General features: G+C 35.8%; 1 protein-coding gene across 2 annotated transcripts in view; it reads right to left on the bottom strand.

Moving 5' to 3' along the window:
• The window catches only part of CCSER1 (coiled-coil serine rich protein 1), a 1,463,256-nt gene that overhangs the window by 912,933 nt on the left and 527,506 nt on the right, over positions 1-22,817 (bottom strand). The window contains exons 6-7 of one of the 2 annotated variants that reach the window (XM_055587652.1): positions 15,712-15,919; positions 11,308-12,526 (exon numbers count right to left, since the gene is read on the bottom strand). In XM_055587652.1, the coding sequence (XP_055443627.1) occupies positions 12,497-12,526; positions 15,712-15,919 (238 nt within the window). In that variant the 3' untranslated portion in view covers positions 11,308-12,496. Of the gene's footprint in view, positions 1-11,307; positions 12,527-15,711; positions 15,920-22,817 lie in introns of those variants that run through there. The other variant, XM_055587653.1, reaches the window with a different exon arrangement.

Here is a 22,817-nt window from a genome sequence, read left to right as displayed (position 1 = left end):
TTGTCAAAGAAACTCAATAAAATAGAATAAAATAACATTGCTGAATCGTTGTAGATATAAGTAAGATTTCCGTGTGTGGGTATGCTCAGTTATGTTTGACTCTTCGCAGCCCTAAGGAGTTGACCTAGGGATCTTCCTGACCTAGGGATCTTCCTGACCTAGGGATTGAACCTACGTCTCGTGTCCTGCATTGGCAGATGGGTTCTTTACCACTAGCACCACCTAGGAAGCCCAGGTGTTCAATTCTTTGTGACCCCATTAATTGTACCCCACGGCTCCTCTGTCCATGGAAATTTTCAGGTAAGAATATTGGAGCAGGGCTTCTCAAGTGGTAAAGAACCCACTTGCCAATATGCAGGGGAAAAAGAGATGCAGATTTGATCCCTGGATCAGGAGATCCCCTGGAGGAGGGCACAACAACCCAGTATTCTTGTCTGGAGAATCCCATGGACAGAGGAGCCTGGCTGCCTACAGTCCATAGGGTCACAAAGAGTCAGATACCACTGAAGCCACTTAGCATGAATGCAGGCCACTGCCTACTCCAGGGAATCTTCCCAACCCAGAGATGAAACCTGTGTCTCTTGTGTTTCTTGCATTGGTAGGCAGATTCTTTACCAATGCACCACCTGGGAAGCCAACTGCATTCTTATTACAACTTAATTCAGTTGTTACAATATAGTCTATATGGCCATGACTTTACAGAAAGAGTTTCTGATCCCTAATGAAGACCATGGGTAACAAAATATGTATTTGTCTGTTTTTGAAGTAAACGAATAAAATCTTTCACAATAATTATTATTTTAAACTTCTCACCTCCTCTTACCTATAGAAGCTCATCTAATCAAAGAGAACAAGATAGATGTATCTATTTGTTGTCACATGTATTTGTCATAAATACAATGAGTTACTTTGATTTTATTAATAGTCCACTATATAGACCTTATTTCACTTTAAAAATAACAGAAAATAATCTATATAGCTATAATATTTGAAAGAGTAAACATTTGTATTTCTACCAGTAAATTTATACTAAAAGTCAATACTAGTTTTCTCAAGTTTTCATTTTTATCAAGATTAAAAGGAAATAGTTAAGGAATAACTGGCCTGAATCTACAAAGAGTTACTAGATGTTAAAACACCTTTACACATCTATAAACATGCAAACACTTTATGGTTTATTATTATTCCTAAACAATTACATTATGTTGTCAAACTTTGTAACACCATCTTTTATATACTTGATAATTAAAAATAGGCATTTTAATGTAGTTAAATATGGCTATGTTTCTGATTTTCAAACCTGAACAAAACACAATTTAAAGAAAAATGTGTCTCAGAGGAACACAATCACAGGCTTTCCACAGCGCTATTTGCTTAAATGGCTCTCTGCTCTCTCCTTCCCTCCCCTACCAAAAATTCTGAACGTGCTTAGCATCCCCCAGAGATCCTGTAGGGTGCCATCTGCTGTGTATCTGCTATGTTGCAACCTGAAAATCTTGATGTCAGATTTAGCCCCGCAAGTTACACAACGGTATGTGAGTTGTATTACAACTGAGGCATTAATGCTTGATTCAAGAAGAAAGTTAAAAGTTAGACATGCATAGCAAAATCATATTAGTGGTTATTTGATTAATTATTGAATATGATTATAACACACATAACCACAACAATATATCTGAATTATATTCAGGTATAATGAGGGTGGCAGTTATTATTAATACTGTGGGTTGTGTTAGTCGCTCAGTTGTGTCTAACTCTTTGCAACCCCATTGACCGTAGCCTGCCAGGCTCCTCCATCCACGCGATTTTTCCAGGCAAGAATACTGGAATGGGTTGCCAGTTCCTTCTCCTTCTCTGTGGGTTGTGATTTGTTTTTAATAAGTAAAAAAATAATACATATGACTACAGATTACATAAGTATACATACCAGGAAAGAATTCTCTGGCTGACTGGTGTACCCTTTCTCACCACGTTATTTTCAGTTCAACATTAAATAAATACCAAAATAAACACTGATGGCAAAGAAATGATCAAAATATTTCTGCAATTTTCATGGGAAGAGAAATACAGAAGAAAATAGCATTGTAGGAGATGGAGTTGGTAGACAGGGAGCCACTCAGAGTACAAACAATTTGGAAAGACTGAGATTTTAAGGCAACGTTAAAGACATATAAGAAAATAGTATGCATATGCAATGACTCTGACAGAAACACATAAGAATATATACTATGAATATAAAATAAATAGTATCACAAAGCCTCACCTATTGCATGTATACCTCTTCTTAATCACTGCTTCTATACACATACTCTTACCTTGACTATCACATTTAACATCCTAATTCTTTAAAAAATATATATATATATTCTTTAATATATGTCATTTAATTTTGCATATTGTTTAGGTTTATATATTTTAAGTTTTATATTCTGTATGAATTTATCTGTGACTTGGTTGTTGTGTTCAAAATATGCTTTGTGGGACATAATGATACATGAATATAAAGTATTCTATTACATGAACATACCCAAAGGGAGAGCAATCTGGAAAGCACTTTGGAAAAACTTTGATATTATCTAGTAGTTTTAAACATGCACTTACTTGGTAATTCCACTGCAGAGAGAGACTAGATTTTCATGGTGAGATTAACACATTGCCCAAAGTCATACTCACTCACTGTGATTCGATATTCAAATTTGAGCAGCCTGCCCTAGCACAGACTAGGATACTGTGATCACTATACTAGATTGCCTCTGCAGCATAAAGAACAATTTTAAGTAATATAAATAATAGTTTTTTAAAGAAAAGAATAATATCTCAATATGGAAGGTACTCATGTAAGATGAATGTTTGGTCATCATACTTATTTAACCTAATAAAATATATAATATCCTTCCAAAATTAAGACATGTTTTACTTTAAAACATATTTTAAAAATTCTTTCAGGGCATGTATTATTCATTTTCATATCCTTCAAATTCATAGACCAATGACTTGAAAAGAAATAAACCAATAGTTTAATAGCTGAGAACAAGCTGCAAAAGGTAATATTTCTATTTTAGAATTTTGCTTTACAAATTAACTGAGTAAGTTGCTCTGCATATTTGAAATTTATAAAGCCTGGGTAATATGCTTTTGGAATTAATCACTGGATTGACAAATCTACTGTTTATCTTTTCTTATCATATTTACTTCTCAGTATCATTCCTCAAGTTGGCTATCTTAAAAGCAATGTTTTCCCATAGCTTCTTGATATACACTCTTGGCATTTCTTTCCATTTCATTGGATACTGATTTTTTTTTTTCTTTCCTGATCATTTAATATTGGAGCATCCCATTCTGGTTTTAGGCACAAATTCTCTCTTCCATAGCTTTTAATAGAATCTATATTATCAAGAATACACAATCTTTATTTTTAGCCCTGATCTTTCTGGGTTTGTGCTTAGTCACTCAGTTGTGTCGGATTCTTTGCGACTGCATGGACTGTAGCCCGCCAGGCTCCTCTGTTCATGGGATTCTCCAGGCAAGAATACTGGAGTGGGTTGCATGTCCTCCTCCAGGAGATCTTCCCAACCCAGGAATCAAACCCAGGTCTCCCATACTGCACGTGGATCCTTTACCATCTGAGTCATACAGACACATTAACTCAAATTTCTATTTGATACCTAACATGTGCATGTCTAAGTAAGCATCTCAACCTCAACCTGGCCAAAGCAAAACTCTAATTTCCCTTTGTGTCTCACACAGATTATCCCTATCCTAATCTTCCCACTCTCAGAAAAGAGCAATAATGTCTGCACAGTACTCAAAGGCCAACTCTCAGTTATCCTTGCTTTTTCTCTTTTCTTTCTTGCTTTTTCAGTTGCAACTCATAGCAATGGCTGTTGACATTACTTCCAAAACATATCATACATCCTTTCCCTTCTCTCTGCCTCAACTGTTACTACCATGGTCTGTCCATCATTATTTCTCTCTCGGAAAAACTTTTCTTACATACTGAAGAAACAGGAAATTCAATTAACATGTAGTAGTTCTTTAGACAAGGAATGTTAGGTCAATTTTGTTAGCACAACTGAATGCCAGAAAAACATAAATGGCAATGATACTTCTACTCTCAGTTTCAGCTAGTATAGCCATTATTAACAATTATTAGAATTGAATTATCATTCAATAAATACAACATAGTGTCCTATTAAAAACATTTACTAGTATATTTACAAGTTTAAGAAATCTCAAATACATTCTACCATACTGTCATAGTATTAATCATACAAATGAATGAGATCATTTTAGTAGCTTATGTTTAAGGGTATTTACTGCACACTTTCACTGTGATAACTTATTATATACATTTTACTATGTAATTGTTCAAATAACCCCTATAAAATTGTTGGTAATGCTGCATATAATGGAATGGAGACTCAAAAACCTTAATCAACTTGCAGCAGCTATTAAGCAGCAGAAATGATAATCCCATCTCAATGATTTTAAACAACTGTAATTTTTACCATTCTAATATACCCTTCTCCAGTGGGACTTTGTGGGTGAAACAAGGCTAGAAATTAGGAAAGAATTTTCTGTATCTTCTCTAATTTCTCCCAGAGGACTATTGAAAGTTAATGTTGCTTAAATAGCAAAAGAGTCATGGAAATATGCTTCCCTCCCCTTATCTTTTTTCCAAACCAAGTTTATAGTCTCATAAAGAGGTAAGCCTCATGTAAGGAGAGCATTATTTTTTAGAAACCGATTTATTCTTAGTGAATCTAACTGATGCTCTTATCTAAACTAAAGGCTTCTTCATGGAGTATACAAAGAAAGTATACTCCCTGATTTATTGCTTTATATGAAAACAGGGTTATATTGTTTTTCTGTTGTTGTTGATTATGTTATTATAAAATTGAGAAAAAAATGAATTCTAATAACAATTGGTAAGAATTGACAGTGGGGCTCTAACTTAGTCTATATAATAAATGGACATGGGCATAGTTCACTTACAGGCCTTTCAAGGGAAGAAGGGAAATTCCACAAAACGGAAGCACTGGCCGTGGTGCCATCGGTATGATGACATTCAATGTGTTGTCATATTAAGTGCACAATTTGATAAACTCTGATAAAAATGTAAATTCATGTAATAAACTATACCAATCCAGATGTAAACATGTTTTATTACTTTAAAAATTTATTTGCTAGATACAGAGATATTCTGAAAGGTGAAAAATAGTGCTGCAGAGAACCTAGTTCAGTCAGACAAAAGGTACTTTTTGGGATACCTTTAGTATGTCTCACAGATGCTCTCAACTTAACAATTAAAAATTTTAAAGCTTAAAGTGGTTGTCCATCAGCTATTTCAAGTTAAAGAAGCGCTTATCCTGAAGAGATTTATGGATATGGTTTTTGTCGAATGGAGTGAATCCCTAATAAAGTTCACGAGAGATCTATAAAGAATTTAAGAGAGTTATATTCACAGAAACACTGTGCAGTTTGGAATTAAAGGGACAGAAACAGTACAAAATTAAAAGAGGCCTTTGGATACCAATGTACACAAACACAAATAAGGATGAGAAAACTATGCAGCTGCAAGCATATATAACCTTTATAATAATAATAAAAGAAAGATAACTTTATAATAAAAGAAAGATAACCTGAAGGGTAGAATCGAGAGTACAGAGGATAGAATAAAAATTATGGAGAATTTTTCCCGGGTTTTGAATCCTAATCAAGGAACTACTAGCTTATACATTCGTTCATAGATTTTCAAATGGATAACTGTATTCTGGTTGTTGTACTTAAGGCTTATCTACAACTGCACATGTTTTACATAATGAGATTCTGTATTTTGAATTTATGCTGTAATAGAATGATACTTTGGGTGGTCTTTGGAGGGGGTGAGGACTATATTATACTTTGAGTATAGACTCTGAGAAATGGATCATTGAAAGCCAAAAGTTGGATTATGGCAAGAATACACAGAAGAACTGTACAAAAAAAGATCTTCACGACCCAGATAATCACGATGGTGTGATCACTGACCTAGAGCCAGACATCCTGGAATGTGAAGTCAAGTGGGCCTTAGAAAGCATCACGATGAACAAAGCTAGTGGAGGTGATAGAATTCCAGTTGAACTATTCCAAATCCTGAAAGATGATGCTGTGAAAGTGCTGCACTCAATATGCCAGCACATTTGGAAAACTCAGCAGTGGCCACAGGACTGGAAAAGGTCAGTTTTCATTCCAATCCCAAAGAAAGGCAATGCCAAAGAATGCTCAAACTACCGCACAACTGCACTCATCTCACATGCTAGTAAAGTAATGGTCAAAAATCTCCAAGCCAGGCTTCAGCAATAAGTGAACCGGGAACTTCCTGATGTTCAAGCTGGTTTTAGAAAAGGCAGAGGAACCAGAGATCAAATTGCCAACATCCACTGGATCATCAAAAAAGAAAGAGAGTTCCAGAAAAACATCTATTTCTGCTTTATTGACTATGCCAAAGCCTTTGACTGTGTAGATCACAATAAACTGTGGAAAATTCTTCGAGATGGGAATACCAGACCACCTGATCTGCCTCTTGAGAAATTTGTATGCGGGTCAGGAAGCAACAGTTAGAACTGGACATGGAACAACAGACTGGTTCCAAATAGGAAAAGGAGTACGTCAAGGCTGTATATAGTCACCCTGCTTACTTAACTTATATGCAGAGTACATCATGAGAAACGCTGGACTGGAAGAAACACAAGCTGGAATCAAGATTGCCGGGAGAAATATCAGTAACCTCAGATATGCAGATGACACCACCCTTATGGCAGAAAGTGAAGAGGAACTAAAAAGCCTCTTGATGAAAATGAAAGAGGAGAGTGACAAAGTTGGCTTAAAGCTCAACATTCAGAAAACGAAGATCATGGTATCTGGTCCCATCACTTCATGGGAAATAGATGGGGAAACAGTGGAAACAGTGTCAGACTTTATTTTTCTGGGCTGCAGAATCACTACAGATGGTGACTGCAGCCATGAAATTAACAGATGCTTACTCCTTGGAAGGAAAGTTATGACCAACCTAGATAGCATATTCAAAAGCAGAGACATTACTTTGCCAACAAAGGTCCGTCTCGTCAAGGCTATGGTTTTTCCTGTGGTCATGTATGGATGTGAGAGTTGGACTGTGAAGAAGGCTGAGTGCCGAAGAATTAATCCTTTGCACTGTGGTGTTGGAGAAGACTCTTGAGAGTCCCTTGGACTGCAAGAAGATCCAACCAGTCCATTCTGAAGGAGATCAGCCCTGGGATTTCTTTGGAAGGAAGGATGCTAAAGCTGAAGCTCCGGTACTTTGGCCACCTCATGCGAAGAGTTGACTCATTGGAAAAGACTCTGATGCTGGGAGGGATTGGGGGCAGGAGGAGAAGGGGAAGACAGAAGATGAGATGGCTGCATGGCATCACTGACTCGATGGACGTGAGTCTGGGTGAACTCCGGGAATTGGTGATGGACAGGGAGGCCTGGCGTGCTGCAATTCATGGGGTCACAAATAGTCGGACAGGACTGAGTGACTGATCTGATCTGATCTAATCAGTAGTTTGGATGAGAAGGGTAACAATGTTGCTTACTTCCTGGTATCCAGACCTTTATAAAGTGCCCTCCCTCACTGAATCAAGGTTGGTCTTTCTAATCAATGTGTGTGTGTGTGTACACAGTTATGTGTGACTCTTTGCAATCCCAGGGACTGTGGCCCACCAGACGCCTCTTACATTTTCTAGGCAAGAATACTGGAGTGGGTTGCCATTTCCTCCTCCAGGGTTCTTCCTGACCTAGGGATCAGACCTGTGTCTTCTGTGTCTCCTGTATTGGCAGGTGGATTTTTTTACTACTACACCACCTGGGAAGCCCTTGCGTAACCCATACATTTTACAAAAGTGATGGCATGTTTCTTCTGAGATTAGGTTATAAAAGATATTTATTTTGTCTTATTCTCTCTCTCTCGGATTGCATACTCTGGTGTAAACCAGCTGCCATGTCATTCAGTGAAATGGCCCATATGGTAAGGAAGTAAGGTTCTGGCCACTAGCAGTGAAAAACTGAACCATTGGCCATTCTAAGTGGCTTCAGTTGTTTCCAATTTCATGCGACTCCACAGACTGCAGCCCGCCAGGCTCCTCTATCCATGAGATTCTCCAGGCAAGAATACCAGAGTGGGTTGTTATTTCCTACTTCAGGGATCTTCCTGACTCAGGGACTGATTGAACCCACGTGCCTTAGGTCTCCAACATTGGCAGGGAGGTCTTTACCACTAGCACCATCTGGGAAGCCCAAACGTTCCTGCCACGTTACATTAACCTGCAAATCAAGTCACACTTACATGACTGCAGTCATGGCTGACATCTCAGTTACCTCATGAAAGGCCTTCAGTCAGCAGCAGTATACACACAGCTCTCAAATTACTGACCACAAAACATATGAGACAGCAAATGTATCTTTTAGTCCACTAGATAATTTGCTATGGAACAATGATAATATTATAACCTTGTATCTTTGTATTCTTTATCTTGCTAATGCACTTATTATTCTTAACTAGGTTTATTATTAATTTTTTCATAAATTCCTTAGGGATATCTATATAAACAACCATGCATCTCCTTATAAAGGTAGTTTTATCTTTTCTTTCCAATATTTATGTTTTTTATGCTTTTTCTTGCCTATTTCTATCTAGAACATCTGGCACAATGCTCATTAAAAGTAGAGAGAGTGGAGATTCTTCCTTTGCTAGTAGTATTAGCTAGAAGCTTCAGTTTTGCCTCATTAAGTATGGATATTAGCTGTAAGAATAGAAGTTCCCTTTTACTACTGGTGTGTTTTTTTTTTTTTTAACACTAGACTGATATTCAATCTTTTCAAATGTGTTTTCTTTACTTATTAGTATGATCATATACTTTCCTTTTTTTAGCTTATTAATATAGCTAATCACACTGGTAATCGAATGCTAAACAAATTTTGCGCTCTCGAAATAGAACAAATTAGGTCATATGTATACTTTTATATTGCTTAATTTTGTTTAGTAACTTTTAAAAGACTTCCACATCTCTCTCTATATATATATGTACATATATATACATACACATATGACAATTTTTTCTGTGATTTATTTTTACCTATAAAGATTTTGGAAGATTATTATAAATAGTTTTATGTGTGCCACATCAAACAGTTGAGAAGTATATTCTGTTTCTCTATTTCCTGAACTTTTTTGCATATTAGTCTTATGTCTTTCTTAAATATTTGACACAATGCACCAGTGAAATCTCCTGGACTTAGATTTTATGGGGAGTTTTGGTTTTTTTTAAATAAAATACATCCCTTTAATAGAAATTGGACAATCCTGATGTTTAATTTATTCTTGGTCATTATGGAAAGTTGTATTTGACAAAGGATTTGTGATCTTCACCCATATTGTCATAGTTATTGCCATAGTGAAAGTGAAAGTCACTCAGTCATGTCCGATTCTTTGTGATCCGATGGACTGTACAGTCCATGGTATTCTACAGGCCAGAATATTGGAGTGGGTAGCCTGTCCCTTCTCCAAGGGATCTTCCCAACCCAGGGATTGAACCCAGGTCTCCTGCATTGCAGGCAGATTCTTTACCAGCTAAGCCACAAGTGAAGCCCACTTATTGCCATATTATTGTTTATAACAATCCCTTATTATCCTTTTAATTCCCATAAGATTTGTAGTGACTGTGTGTGTGTGTGTGTGTGTGTGAGTCACTCAGTTATGTTTGCTTTTGCAACCCCCGTGGACCATAGATCTCCAAGTTCCTCTGTTCATGGAATTCTCCAGGCAAGAGTATTGAGTGGGTAGCCATTCCCTTTCCCAGTTGTAGTGATTATTCCCCCTTAAATTTATTTCTGCTATTAGTAATTTATATTACTTGTTTAATTTTTTTTTCTTCTACAGCATTTCTTTAAACATCTCAAAGAACCAATCTGATTACTATGCAAATTTTCTATTATTTGTCTGTTTTCAATTCCATGAATTTTGATTTTTTATATTTCTATTACTTCCTTAGAGATTAATTTACTGTTTTTCTCCCTAGATACTTAAAGAGAAAATTAGATAATTAATTATGACATTTTATTGCTTTAAAAGAAAATTTTAAAGTTATAAATTTCTCTTCAAGAATATTTCAACAATGCCCCACAAATTCCGATTTATTGTATTATTATCATTATCATCTCATTTGTAACATTTTAAAATCTCCCTGATCTTTAAATTGATCTAATTGATGCTTTTGAACTGTGGTGTTGGAGAAGACTGTTGAGAGTCCCTTGGACTGCAAGGAGATCCAACCGGTCCATTCTGAAGGAGATCAGTCCTGGGTGTTCTTTGTAAGGACTGATGCTAAAGCTGAAACTCCAGTACTCTGGCCAACTCATGCGAAGAGTTGACTCATTGGAAAAGACTCTGATGCTGGGAGGGATTGGGGGCAGGAGGAGAAGGGGACGACAGAGGATGAGATGGCTGGATGGCATCACTGACTCGATGGACGTGAGTTTGGGTGAACTCCGGGAGTTGGTGATAGACAGGGAGGCCTGGCGCGCTGCAATTCATGGGGTCGCAAAGAGTTGGACACAACTGAGCGACTGAACTGAACTGAACTGAACTGATGGGGTGTACAGAAGTTTGCTGTTTTGATATACAAATATTTGCTATTTTCTAGTTACTTGTTCATTCTTGATTCTTACTTTAATTCCACTGTTCTCCAAATTATATTGCATAGATGTCTACCTCTGAAATTTACTAAGATATTTCTGATTCAGCATATACTATCTTGGCGATGTTCCACATACACTGAAAAACTGGTATAATTCTGTTATACACAATTCAGTTAATCATTATTAAAAGATTAAAAATGTTCAATCTTCTGAAACTTTCAGATTTTTGGTTGTTTTATCAATTTTTGAGAAAAGAGATTTACAATCTTCAACTATGATTGTGAACTTACCTAGTTCTTCATTTATTTTGTCAAATTTTGCAACACATATTTACAAGTTACATAAATAGGACATCCACGGGTATGACTGTCATGTCTTCCTGATGAAATGACTTTTTATCATTATGAAATATAGCACTGATTCTACTGATATCTTTATATCTGCCTGACATGGGTACTGTCACTTTAGCTTTCTTGCATTTGTAGTTTTCATGGTCTACCTTTTTTCCAGTTTACATCTTAAACAAATTTTTAAGTAGAATAAATAAAAATAAAGCAGGTAACAGAAACTTGTAATTTTATTTTCAAAAGAAAAAAAGCAGTCAAATTATTAGGTTGTCACCTAGATTTACATGGGTAATTGCTTGCTTTCAGTGAATTTTCTTACTTTATGACTCTCCACAGTGACTTTTCTCCTTCTTTAATTATCCATTGTCACAGTTCCTATTCTATATGCTTTTCATTTGCTTTGGGATTTTCTGATAGAAAACGTCAGTTTACAAAATAGCTGTTGTAACCTTTGAAATCATTTCAACAAAACGTGCTAAAACAAAAAATTCTTTAAAAAATTCCCACTGAACAATTTATGGTGAAGTTCAAAACACTCCAAATTTTGTTATGCATGTATAGATCATATTTAAAAAACAAAAAATATAAGAAGTCCATGCTTAAAATTATCCTTGAAAGTTTCCCATTATTATTTCTAAAAGACAATAAATTAGTTTGAATTACTAGATAATTGAGGAAAAAAAGGGAAAAAAGGTAAGAGTTCCTCATTGGCAAACCCAAATGTTCATGTCAACTAAACAAGCTTGTAAATTACACTGATTTTTAAACAAATAATTCGCTGATTTTCACTAATTTAATCTTACTGTTAGATTTGTCTGATCAAATCGACATTTTTTTTTTTAATTTGTTTAACACTCATCTAACTTTAAAGAAATGTCCTATATGATTCAGGAAATTTGTTAAACACATTCCTAATACTCATTTGTTAAATTAAAAGGCCCATGGTGTCGCATGGAGGGGCACTGCAAACACCCTTGAATAATCATTCTTACTCTGTTTATTTACTTATTTTTGGCTGCATGGAATGCTGGATCTTAGTTCTCTGACAGGTTTTGATCCCGTAGCACCTGCAGTGAAAGCGCAGCATCTTCACCACTAACAGCCAGGGAAGGCCCATAAACATGCTTACCAACTGTTTTCTTACTAAAAATTACACAATGCACCTAAAATCCCTTCCAATTAGTTTTCTAGGCCAGTAACCATACAGTACAAATAAATTTTACAATAAGAGAACAACAAAAACAAAAGAGTAAACGGAAAGTGTGAAAGTGAAAGTGCCAGTCGCTCAGTCGTGTTGGACTCTTTGCGATCCCATGGACTGTAGACCGCCAAGCTCCTCTGTCAATGGAATTATCCAGACAACAATACTGGAGTCCTTTGCCATGCCCTTCTCCAGGGAATCTTCCAGAGCCAGGATCCAACCCAGGTCTCCCACACTGCAGATGGATTCTTTATTGTCTTAGCCAAGAGGGAAGCCCAAACTGAAAGGAAACATCAGAACAAAAACTATTTCTGTAGATAACTGTATTAAAGATTTTATTTTATTACAAGTAATGGGATTATGTGAAAAAATATAACAAAAAAGGAAGAAAAAAATTATAAGGTTCTTCATTGTTATAAGAGAGAAACTTTTAAAAAATCATTAATACTAAAAAAAGAAAAATGGAATTTCTTAGGGCCTAAAGCGAGTCTTTTTTTCTTTTATTCCATTTTAAATGAAGGCACGGATGTTCGGGGTTGTAATAGCAAATGATCTCCAAAGGAGGGAGTTAAATAGGTAGTGTGAGACAAATGTCAGATGATGCACATTTGACCTATCTTAGAATTAAAATCTAAGATGTCAACAGAGCAGCATTAAGAAAAATATCAAATAGGAGCAGTTCCTAGTCTAATATACTAAACTCATTAATCACTTTTTTATCTTAAAAATAAAATAATTGGGATATTTTCAGTTAAAAATTATCTATATACATGTTTGAGTAAGCATCATACAAATAGGTCAATAGAAATAAACTATTTATCTATAGTAAAAAGGTAGTATTAATCTAAAATGATTAGTTGGAATTAAATTCAATGAAATGTAAATTACCCTTTAAAAATTCCTGGCTTAGAGAATATTTCAGTTTTCTTTAAAGACATCTATTATGAATATCTTTTTACTAGAATAGATGTCAATGCTAATCATACAATAATATTGCTTTTCTTGCTGACAATAAAGAGTAAGACTCCCTGATTTCTGAATAGGTTTAATAAACAGATATAATTATTGCTCATTTTACATCAATTTTAAATATCAATTCTCTTCAGTTTTTTCAAATATTATTTTATGAAGAAAAACAGAAGAAAACAATCTCATTATATTCTGAATATTGACTTTATAATGAATATAATTGCATATTTTTAAATTATAAAATTAAGTACCCTAAGAAAGCCCCTTGACTCTTCCTGTCATTTTTTTTTTTACTTCCTTTTCACTTGTATTGATTTTTTAAAATTAAAATCCAGACCAAAGAGAGAGGTATAAAACTGAATACTTGAATGTTACACACTTTGAGATTAATATCTTTTAGTATAACAGAAGTTATTAAGTTTGCCTTGTTCAAAGAGGTTCAGACTATATGTCGAGCAAATGGTCAGGGAGCCTGGAGTAGAGCAGAAAAAACACACTGTCAATATAGAAACTATATAGTCATACATATAGTGGTGTGCTGGTAAATATTTAACAGCAGCTCACCAAAATTTAGGGCTTCCCAGGTGGCACAGAGGTAAAGCCTCTGCCTTCAATGCAGGAGAAGCAGGAGACACAAGTTCGATCCCTGAGTGGGAAAGATCCCCTGGAAAAGGAAATGGAAACCCACTACAGTATTCTTGCCTGGAAAATTCCAGGGACAGAGGAGTCTATGGGTTCGCAAAGAATTGGAAATGACCGAACAACTGATTACACACACACACACAAATTAAAAAGCCCTACCTTGTAGTGTATGCCAATTTCTGTAGCATAACACTCCCCTATGGCTGATTTCAAGCTACCAAAGTGACTTAAATAAATCTACAATTGGGAAATATGTACAGCACTATTATATACTATTTCCACATAAAGATTCAATAGATGTAAATACATAAATAAGTTCACAAGTGTAATTAAACAGAAAATATAGTAAAGTTAGTTGAAAATGTAGAACTCTGAGTACTAATTACCTTTTAAAAATACAATTTTTTTCATTATAAATATATATAATTTAACCTTTTTAATGTCTGTGCTTAACTGCTTAACATGCCACTTCTAAACACAACTGCATAGATTCCAGACACAAAACTACCCTGGTGGTATAAGGTGGTACAGAATGCAGAGATTTCTTCCAGTATTTACTTTACTAGCTAACATAAGCACATGACTGGATGTCCCCCGTAGTCTGTAACAATCATTTCCCCTAAGTTCCTTTCTTTCCTTGATTCAATTCTGGCCTCTAGTGGTAGCTGCTAGTGTTATTATTATTGTCATTGTTAGAAAAGGGAGTACAACCTGGTCATCATTGTAAGGAGCTATCATACCAGTCATACTAAACAGTTACATTTCTCTCTTCTCACACTATCTATTAATATCTTTTAAAAATAATGAGAAATAAATTAAATAATAATAGGATATAATAAAAAGTCACACTGGGAGTCAGAAATCCCACTGTTGTTCTGAATTCAGATTGCCTAGAGGAAAGTTATTAAAATTTTGGTCCTTTCATTTCACATCTTTGAAATAATATTGTGTACACTTTTATAGAAATCCTCTAAAGAAAATAACTTTTAATTATAAAAATAAAACCATAACATACTTGAATCCTAAATAGTGGTTGATTCTTGGATGTAAAGATCAAAGACTTCCCCGAATATTTTACTAACTAATTCATTATCTAATTGAGCATAGGCTGCAAGAGGGCAGCTGTATTCAAAGGGCAAAATCAGTCAAACATTAAGATTGATTTTATTAGATTAATTGTTATTTGAAAAAAATGACTAAACTAGTTTTATGGTATCATACAACATCTCTATATCATCAAAGTGAAATCCTGTTGAAAGGTCTCTAAACAGCTTTTAATATATAAACATAACAATCAGAGAAGGCAATGGCACCCCACTCCAGTATTCTTGCCTGGAAAATCCCATGGACGGAGGAGCCTGGTAGGCTGAAGTCCATGGGGTCACAAAGAGTCGGGTACAACTGAGCGACTTCCCTTTCACTTTTCACTTTCATGAATTGGAGAAGGAAATGGCAACCCACTCCAGCATTCTTGCCTGGAGAATCCCAGGGACAGGGCAGCCTGGTGGGCTGCCATCTATGGGGTTGTACAGAGTCGGACACGACAGAAGCTACTTAGCAGCAGCAAACATAATGATAGCTGATGCCAATTTTTTTTTATCCAACCTTCCCAAGACTAGGTATCAATTTATTCTCTTTTCAGTTTCTCTGCAGAATCTTAGAATCTTTGAGTTGAAGAGTACCTTATAAAACAGAACTACAAACACTTCATTTGACATATGAGAAAGGCTAAGTTCCAAGAGAATAGCTGACCCCTGCCCTGCATTATGCAGTTAATTCTTGATAGAAGAGAGACTAAGCAGGTCTACAGACTTCACTATCTACCAGCAGTATAATCTTACAGCAGACCATTACCTCTTGAAGAACTCTCTTCATCTTTAATAATAATGTCTTGACGGCCGTGCAGTCCTGTAACATCAGTCTGAATGGCAGAGAATCTATGCCTCCATTTTCTTCCACACTTGGCAGGGGCCAATCTGCAGATGGACTGCTAGGCACTCCCCTGATATGGGAACATCTGGCTTCCTGATCAATGTCTTTTGCTAATTTCAGGGAAAGGTTCCTAACGGAAAAAAAAAAAAGAACAAAAATTACTATGTAGCATATTCAGAGCAGTATTTACAAAGCTGCTGATCAATGTTAGGAGTGAGCTGGAAAAAAATTCCTTGTGACTCTCATTATTTCCTCATATTAGTCTGAAAATTCTGAAACCTTTTGTCCAAATTATTAAATGGTTCAATTTTATGTGTAGCAGTAGTAAGATTTGATGAGAATCACTGTTTCAGAATGTGCTTTTTTTTCCTCCAGCTGAAATTCAATTTACACACAATAACAATATGTTTACACTTATTTAACCCTTTCAAAATTTTGAAAGCCAAAAGAAAGAAATTTCATGTAGGGATTTTCTGAAAATAATGTTTAAAAATTACCTGGAAAGAAAAGATTAAGAAAGCAAAAATTAGGATAAAATACCTTTGGTAATTATTGTTTTAAATTACTAAATCAATCAATAGTGTATTAAGCCATTTTGTGGATTAAGAAAGACGAGTATGCATAAGATTTTATGTGAAAATAGTGAAGTAAATGTAAGGTGTATAACTCCCTATGTAATGAGCATGCTTATCAAATAATCATTAAATATTTAGTACAGTATATGTGGAAAACTATTTATTTTGTTCTACTTGCTAATCAACAATTATTTTAAAATAATGCATTTCAAAAATACTTTCACACACTTTAATTAAAGGTGTGTATAAAGGAAAGGTATTAAGTTTAACAGTTTTTCACATGTGTTTAAGAGGCAGATATAAAAATATATGAAAGGAGGGGTTTATGAAAATGGTCATTTTTAATGAGTTTGTCTAAATTTATTTCCATTCATTAGAACCAAGGAACCTACACAATAATGATAATTAAACTCATAGCTCAGGAAATTTATGAAACAATAGTTTAGGACTTTAGCTCAGTTTCAATAGCTTTTATGTATATTATTCTCTGAAGTAAATGACAAAGTCACTTGGCAACCTAAATTGAAAAAACAGAGTTGCCCTGGAGCTTGCCACTAAGATCAGGTAAAGGTGCAAATAAAACAGAATTTCCTTGGTTAATTTGATGCAAATGTGATTATTCAATTTATAAAACATTGGATAATCAGTAAAGAAAACACATTTTTGGATCACACAATTGTTTATTTGTCTTCATAGGTATATTCATTAATCACAATTGTCATTTCAAATGGTAAGATATTAATTACTATCCCATCTTTATGTTTATAATGAAATAATAAATAAGTAGTCATAGCTAACATTTTTTAAGGATTGATGGTAGGCCAAGTACTGGGCAAACCACTTCATATGTGTTAATTTATTCAAATGCTGAACAAGACCAAGAGTTAAACATAGTATGTTCATTTTTCATGTGAGTAAACAGGCCCAGAGAATTTCTCAAATTTAAATACCTGAGAACTATTCTTAGGCTATTTAACACCTGAGAAACTTCCCTGGCCATTCAGTGGTTAAGAATCCCAGCTTCCAATACAGGGGGCATGAGTTTGACCCCTGATCTGGAAAAACTAAGAACCCACAGTACTGCAGATTGCACCCAAAAAAAAGTTGACCTGAGGTGAATCAACCTAAGTACATAAGCAGGATAAGACTGTTTTCCTACTAGCCATATAATGTATATATAGGACTTTTCTTACTAGCCACCAGGGAAGCCCTAATAGATGTGTGTGTCAGTCAATCAGTTAAGTCAGTTCAGTCGCTCAGTTGTGTCCAACTCTTTGCAACTCCATGATTCACAGCATGCCAGGCCTCACTGTCCATCACCAACTCCCGGAGTTCACTCAGACTCATGTTCATCAAGTTGGTGATGCCACTAGCCATCTCATCCTCTGTCATCCCCTTCTCCTTCTGCCCCAATCCCTTCCAGCATCAGGGTCTTTTCCAACGAGTCAACTCTTCGCATGAGGTGGCCAAAGTACTGGAGTTTCAGCCTCAGCATCATTCCTTCCACAGAACACCCAGGACTGATCTCCTTTAGGATGGACTGGTTGGATCCCCTTGCAGTCCAAGGGACTCGCAAGAGTCTTCCCCAACACCACAATTCAAAAGCATCACCTCTTCGGCGCTCAGCTTTCTTCACAGTCCAATTCTCACATCCATACATGACTACTGGAAAAACAATAGCCTTGACTAGACGGACCTTTGTTGCAAAGTAATATCTCTTCTTTTTAATATGCTATCAAGGTTGGTCATAACTTTCCTTCCAAGGGGTAAGCATGTTTTAATTTCATGGCTGCAGTCACCATCTGCAGTGATTTTGGAGCCCAGAAAAATAAAGTCTCACACTGTTTCCACTGTTTCCCCATCTATTTCCCATGAAGTGATGGGACCAGATGCCATGATCTTCATTTACTAAATGTTGAGCTTTAAGCCAATTTTTTCACTCTCCTCTTTCACTTTCATCAAGAGGCTTTTTAGTTCCTCTTCACTTTATGCCATAAGGGTGCTGTCATCTACATATCTCAGGTTATTGATATTTCTCCCGGCATCAACCTTGATTCCAGCTTGTGCTTCATTCAGCCTGGCATTTCATGTGATGTACTCTGCATATAAGTTAAATAAGCAGGGTGACAATATACAACCTTGACGTACTCCTTTTCCTATTTGGAACCAGTATGTTGTTCCATGTCCGGTTCTAACTGTTGCTTCCTGACTTGCATATAGGTTTCTCAAGAGGCAGGTCAGGTGGTCTGGTATTCCCATCTCTTTCAGAATTTTCCACAGTTTATTGTGATCCACACAGTCAAAGGCTTTGGCATAGTCAATAAAGCAGAAATAGATGTTTTTCTGGAACTCTCTTGCTTTTTCCATGATCCAGAGGATGTTGGCAATTTGATCTCTGGTCCTCTGCCTTTTCTAAAACCAGCTTGAACATCTGGAAGTTTACAGTTCATGTATTGCTGAAGCCTGGCTTGGAGAATTTTGAGCATTACTTTACTAGCGTGTGAGATGAGTGCAATTGTGCAGGAATTTGTGCATTCTTTGGCATTGCCTTTCTTTGGGATTGGAATGAAAACGGACCTTTTCCAGTCCTGTGGCCACTGCTGAGTTTTCCAAATTTGCTGGCATATTGAGTGCAGCACTTTCACAGCATCATCTTTCAGGATTTGAAATAGCTCAACTGGAATTCTATCACCTCCACTAGCTTTGTTCGTCATGATGGTTTCTAAGGCCCACTTGACTTCACATGTCAGGATGTCTGGCTCTAGGCGAGTGATCACACCATCGTGATTATCTGGGTCATGAAGCTCTTTTTTTGTACAGTTCTTCCATGTATTCTTGCCATCTCTTCTTAATACTTCTGCTTCTGTTAGGTCCATACCATTTCTGTCCTTGATCAAGCCCATCTTTGCATGAAATGTTCCCTTGGTATCTCTAATTTTCTTGAAGAGATCTCTACTCTTTCCAATACTGTTGTTTCCCTTTATTTCTTTTCATTGATCTCTGCGGAAGGCTTTCTTATCTCTCCTTACTATTCTTGGGAAATCTGCATTCAGATGCTAATATCTTTCCTTTTCTCCTTTGCTTTTCACTTCTCTTCTTTTCACAGCTATTTTTAAGGCCTCCCCAGACAGCCATTTTGCTCTTTTGCATTTCTTTTCCATGGAGATGGTCTTGATCCCTGTCTCCTGTACAATGTCAAGAACCTTGGTCCATAGTTCATCAGGCATTCTGTCTATCAGATCTAGTCCCTTAAATCTATTTCTCACTTCCACTGTATAATCATAAGGGATTTGATTTAGGTCATACTTGAATGATCTAGTGGTTTTCCCTACTTTCTTCAATTTAGTCTGAATTTGGCAATAAGGAGTTCATGATCCGAGCCACAGTCAGCTCCTGGTCTTGTTTTTGCTGACTGTATAGAGCTTCTTCATGTTTGGCTGCAAAGAATATAATCAATCTGATTTTGGTGCTGACCATCTGGTGATGTCCATGTGTGTGTATACACACACACACACACACACACACACACACATATTATATAATACTTAATGTACCTCAGGTAGCGCTGTAAGGACTTCATATATGCTAAACCATTTAGTACTCATACAACTCTTTGAGGTATTATAATCCTTACCTCACAGTTGAGGGATTTGAGTGTCAAAGAGACTCATACTAAGGTACATGCTGATGGCAACACAGCAAGCAAGGGGCAGAGCTGAGGTGTGGGTGCAGGCAGTGCACTGGAGCTCTAAGTCCCTGCAAGATTCCACATCTCATGTGAAAAACACAAAAGTGAACAAAAGGAAAAACTATAAAAAAAAAAAAAAACCTGTAACTACAAAGAATCACTTACATTTTCACTTTTAAAATAAATTTTACCTGATATGACTGATTCATTTTAATTACATACAACTTGGAGTAAAATATACAATCATTCTTAACTTTTTTAAAATTTTATTTTAGTGTGTTAGAACAATAAGAGTAAAATAAAATATAAAAATGAGAAGTCACAGTGTGTATAATAATACTATTTTAGTTATCACAGAATTTTCAAAGATTTATCAGGTTTTAAGTTGTGAACTCATCTGGTGTCTGACTCATATTAGGCTGACTCAGTAAATAACTGTATTATTGAATTTGAATAAATGAATGCAATAATAAAGTTAACAAAACATAATTCTTTGTGATCGTTTATGCATATAACTCTCATTTGTACACAGAAAATTTTCCAGAAGGTGAATTGTTATGTATTGCAGGACCACCACCCATGGTGCCAAACTCCCCAGCACTCTTAAAATACAATAATTAAAATAACAGTTTTATAATTCCTTTTAATTAGATTGCTGTTTCTTTGAACCTCTGTGTTCAATCATGCTGTAAACATCAATAAAGACTGAAACCACCCATTCAGAGACTAAAGCTTCTGAAACCAAAATTTTCAGAAACCAGACCTGTGTAAAGTTCTATGTGTTCAATTTCAGGAAATTACTGAGGATCTGAGGATTACAGTTTAATCTTTATATATCTACGGATCACTGCTATTTCAGATAGTTAGGAATGGGCAATATGCAGAAGTGTACTCAGAAGATAAAAGTAGCCATTTGTTTTTTACTTGAAAACTTTGGATCTTTCTTGAATTTCAACAAGAGGGAGAACGATGGCATCATTTCACAATTACGGAAAACATCCACATTATGTCTAGCAGAGCAAGGGTGACTGATGATTCAGAGATTAAGAGGATTCTGTCACTGACCTCAAGAGGTTCACCATGATTATTAACTGCTTAGTAATTGACACTAAAAAAATAACTAATATTCCTCCCCATATGAAAAGCACATCAATTTATTTTGAAATGCTTTGTTTCAACATGAATAATAGTGAGCTGTAATACCACAGTAATAAAAAGCATCCTTCATTAGATTGAGGCAGTTGGTGAAATAGATTGTTAAGCAGGGCTGCTACTCAGCTGCACAGGCCAACAGAGCCATCCAGTCATTGGATTTCTGATTGATTGGTGCCTGGAGTTTACAATAATTAAATATTTTGAAAACCAAGGTTTTTAACAACAGACTATGATTGTGCCAAAAATACCCACGTGTTTCTGGGAATATTCACCTCAAAAGAATCCACCCCTGTAACTGATAAGAAAAGGAGAAAAGACTCTAATATGAAGTCATAGTTTGCTCTAGCACAGACAATCCATAATAAGACCAGCAGGGTAGAGTAAGGTTCAGGGGCTCTCCTATTCCTGCATTAGTAAGGCTCATGAGATAATGCAATTCATGCACTTTGGCATATGTAGCTCTCTGTCTGCCAATACTCTGAATTATTATTGTTTCAGAAAACTGAAGAAATGTGTTTTATATAAAAAAGATGGTCCCTAACTTCACACACACACACACACAAGGGTAAGACACTGAGGCCTGATACAGTGATTCATTAATCACCTTAAGTACTGCAAACAGAAAACAAAGACAGTGTAATCTCCACTGAGCACATCCATACACACGTCACCCTGTCTATGTCAAATTCATGAATCTTTGGTAGATTTGCTCAGTAATATTTTTACTTGCCTTGTTGCTTCTAAAGGACAACCAAGTCTTTATGATTGAAAATTAAGTAACATTTAGATAAAGTCAAATTGAGATGTATGGGCTTTTCTCAGTCTGTAAGTTTTAAATAATAAAGCTTTTGCCCTAAAATACGCCAAGCTCTATCCTGCCTCAGAAACTTTGCATATATATGATAAAGTGTTGCTTACCAACCTTCATATCTCACCTTAAAACATCACTTCTTCAGGGAAATCTTTGTATTTGGTACCCACGCCCCTCTACTTCAAAGACACACAGGTTCCTCTTTTCTATGCTATGCCTTCCTTTGTTGCACTTATCACAGATGTAGTTAATAAAATTAATTTGAGGAGACCTCTGGGAACACATTGGACTAAACTGTCCTATACTCTGCCTCCTGTTCTGAATACAGAGAAATACTGGATAAAGTATAACCACATTTATTTTTAAACATATAGTGCAGGAGGGAAAGAGAAAAATGTCCAAGTGCCAAAGAGCAAAATTATACAAATTGACACTGTGATAGTTTTGGGGTGTTGAACTTGGATGCAATCTGTAAAAGCAGAAGTTGCAGTTTTAATGGCTATGAAGACACAGGAGAGCATTTGCCAATGACGTAGAATATTCACAGTGCTGAGAGACATGAGAGTTCCAAACTTAAAAAAAAAAAAGAACTCAAAAAATCAATCTGGTCTACTTATAAATTAACTGTCTGCTAGAATACTCTTCTTTCTCTAAAGGAAGACAAGAAAATGCATACTCTCAACACTATACTATATATTGTAATTCACAATGTATGGCAAATATTCAAATGAATAGACACACAAAGAAGCAGAAAAAGTCTGTTGATCCTCTGAGATGATCCATATATTGGGCTTAAGAG

The sequence above is a fragment of the Bubalus kerabau genome, chromosome 7, assembly GCF_029407905.1.
Source record: "Bubalus kerabau isolate K-KA32 ecotype Philippines breed swamp buffalo chromosome 7, PCC_UOA_SB_1v2, whole genome shotgun sequence".
NCBI lineage: Eukaryota > Metazoa > Chordata > Mammalia > Artiodactyla > Bovidae > Bubalus > Bubalus kerabau.
This window is presented reverse-complemented; position numbering and strand designations above follow the sequence as displayed.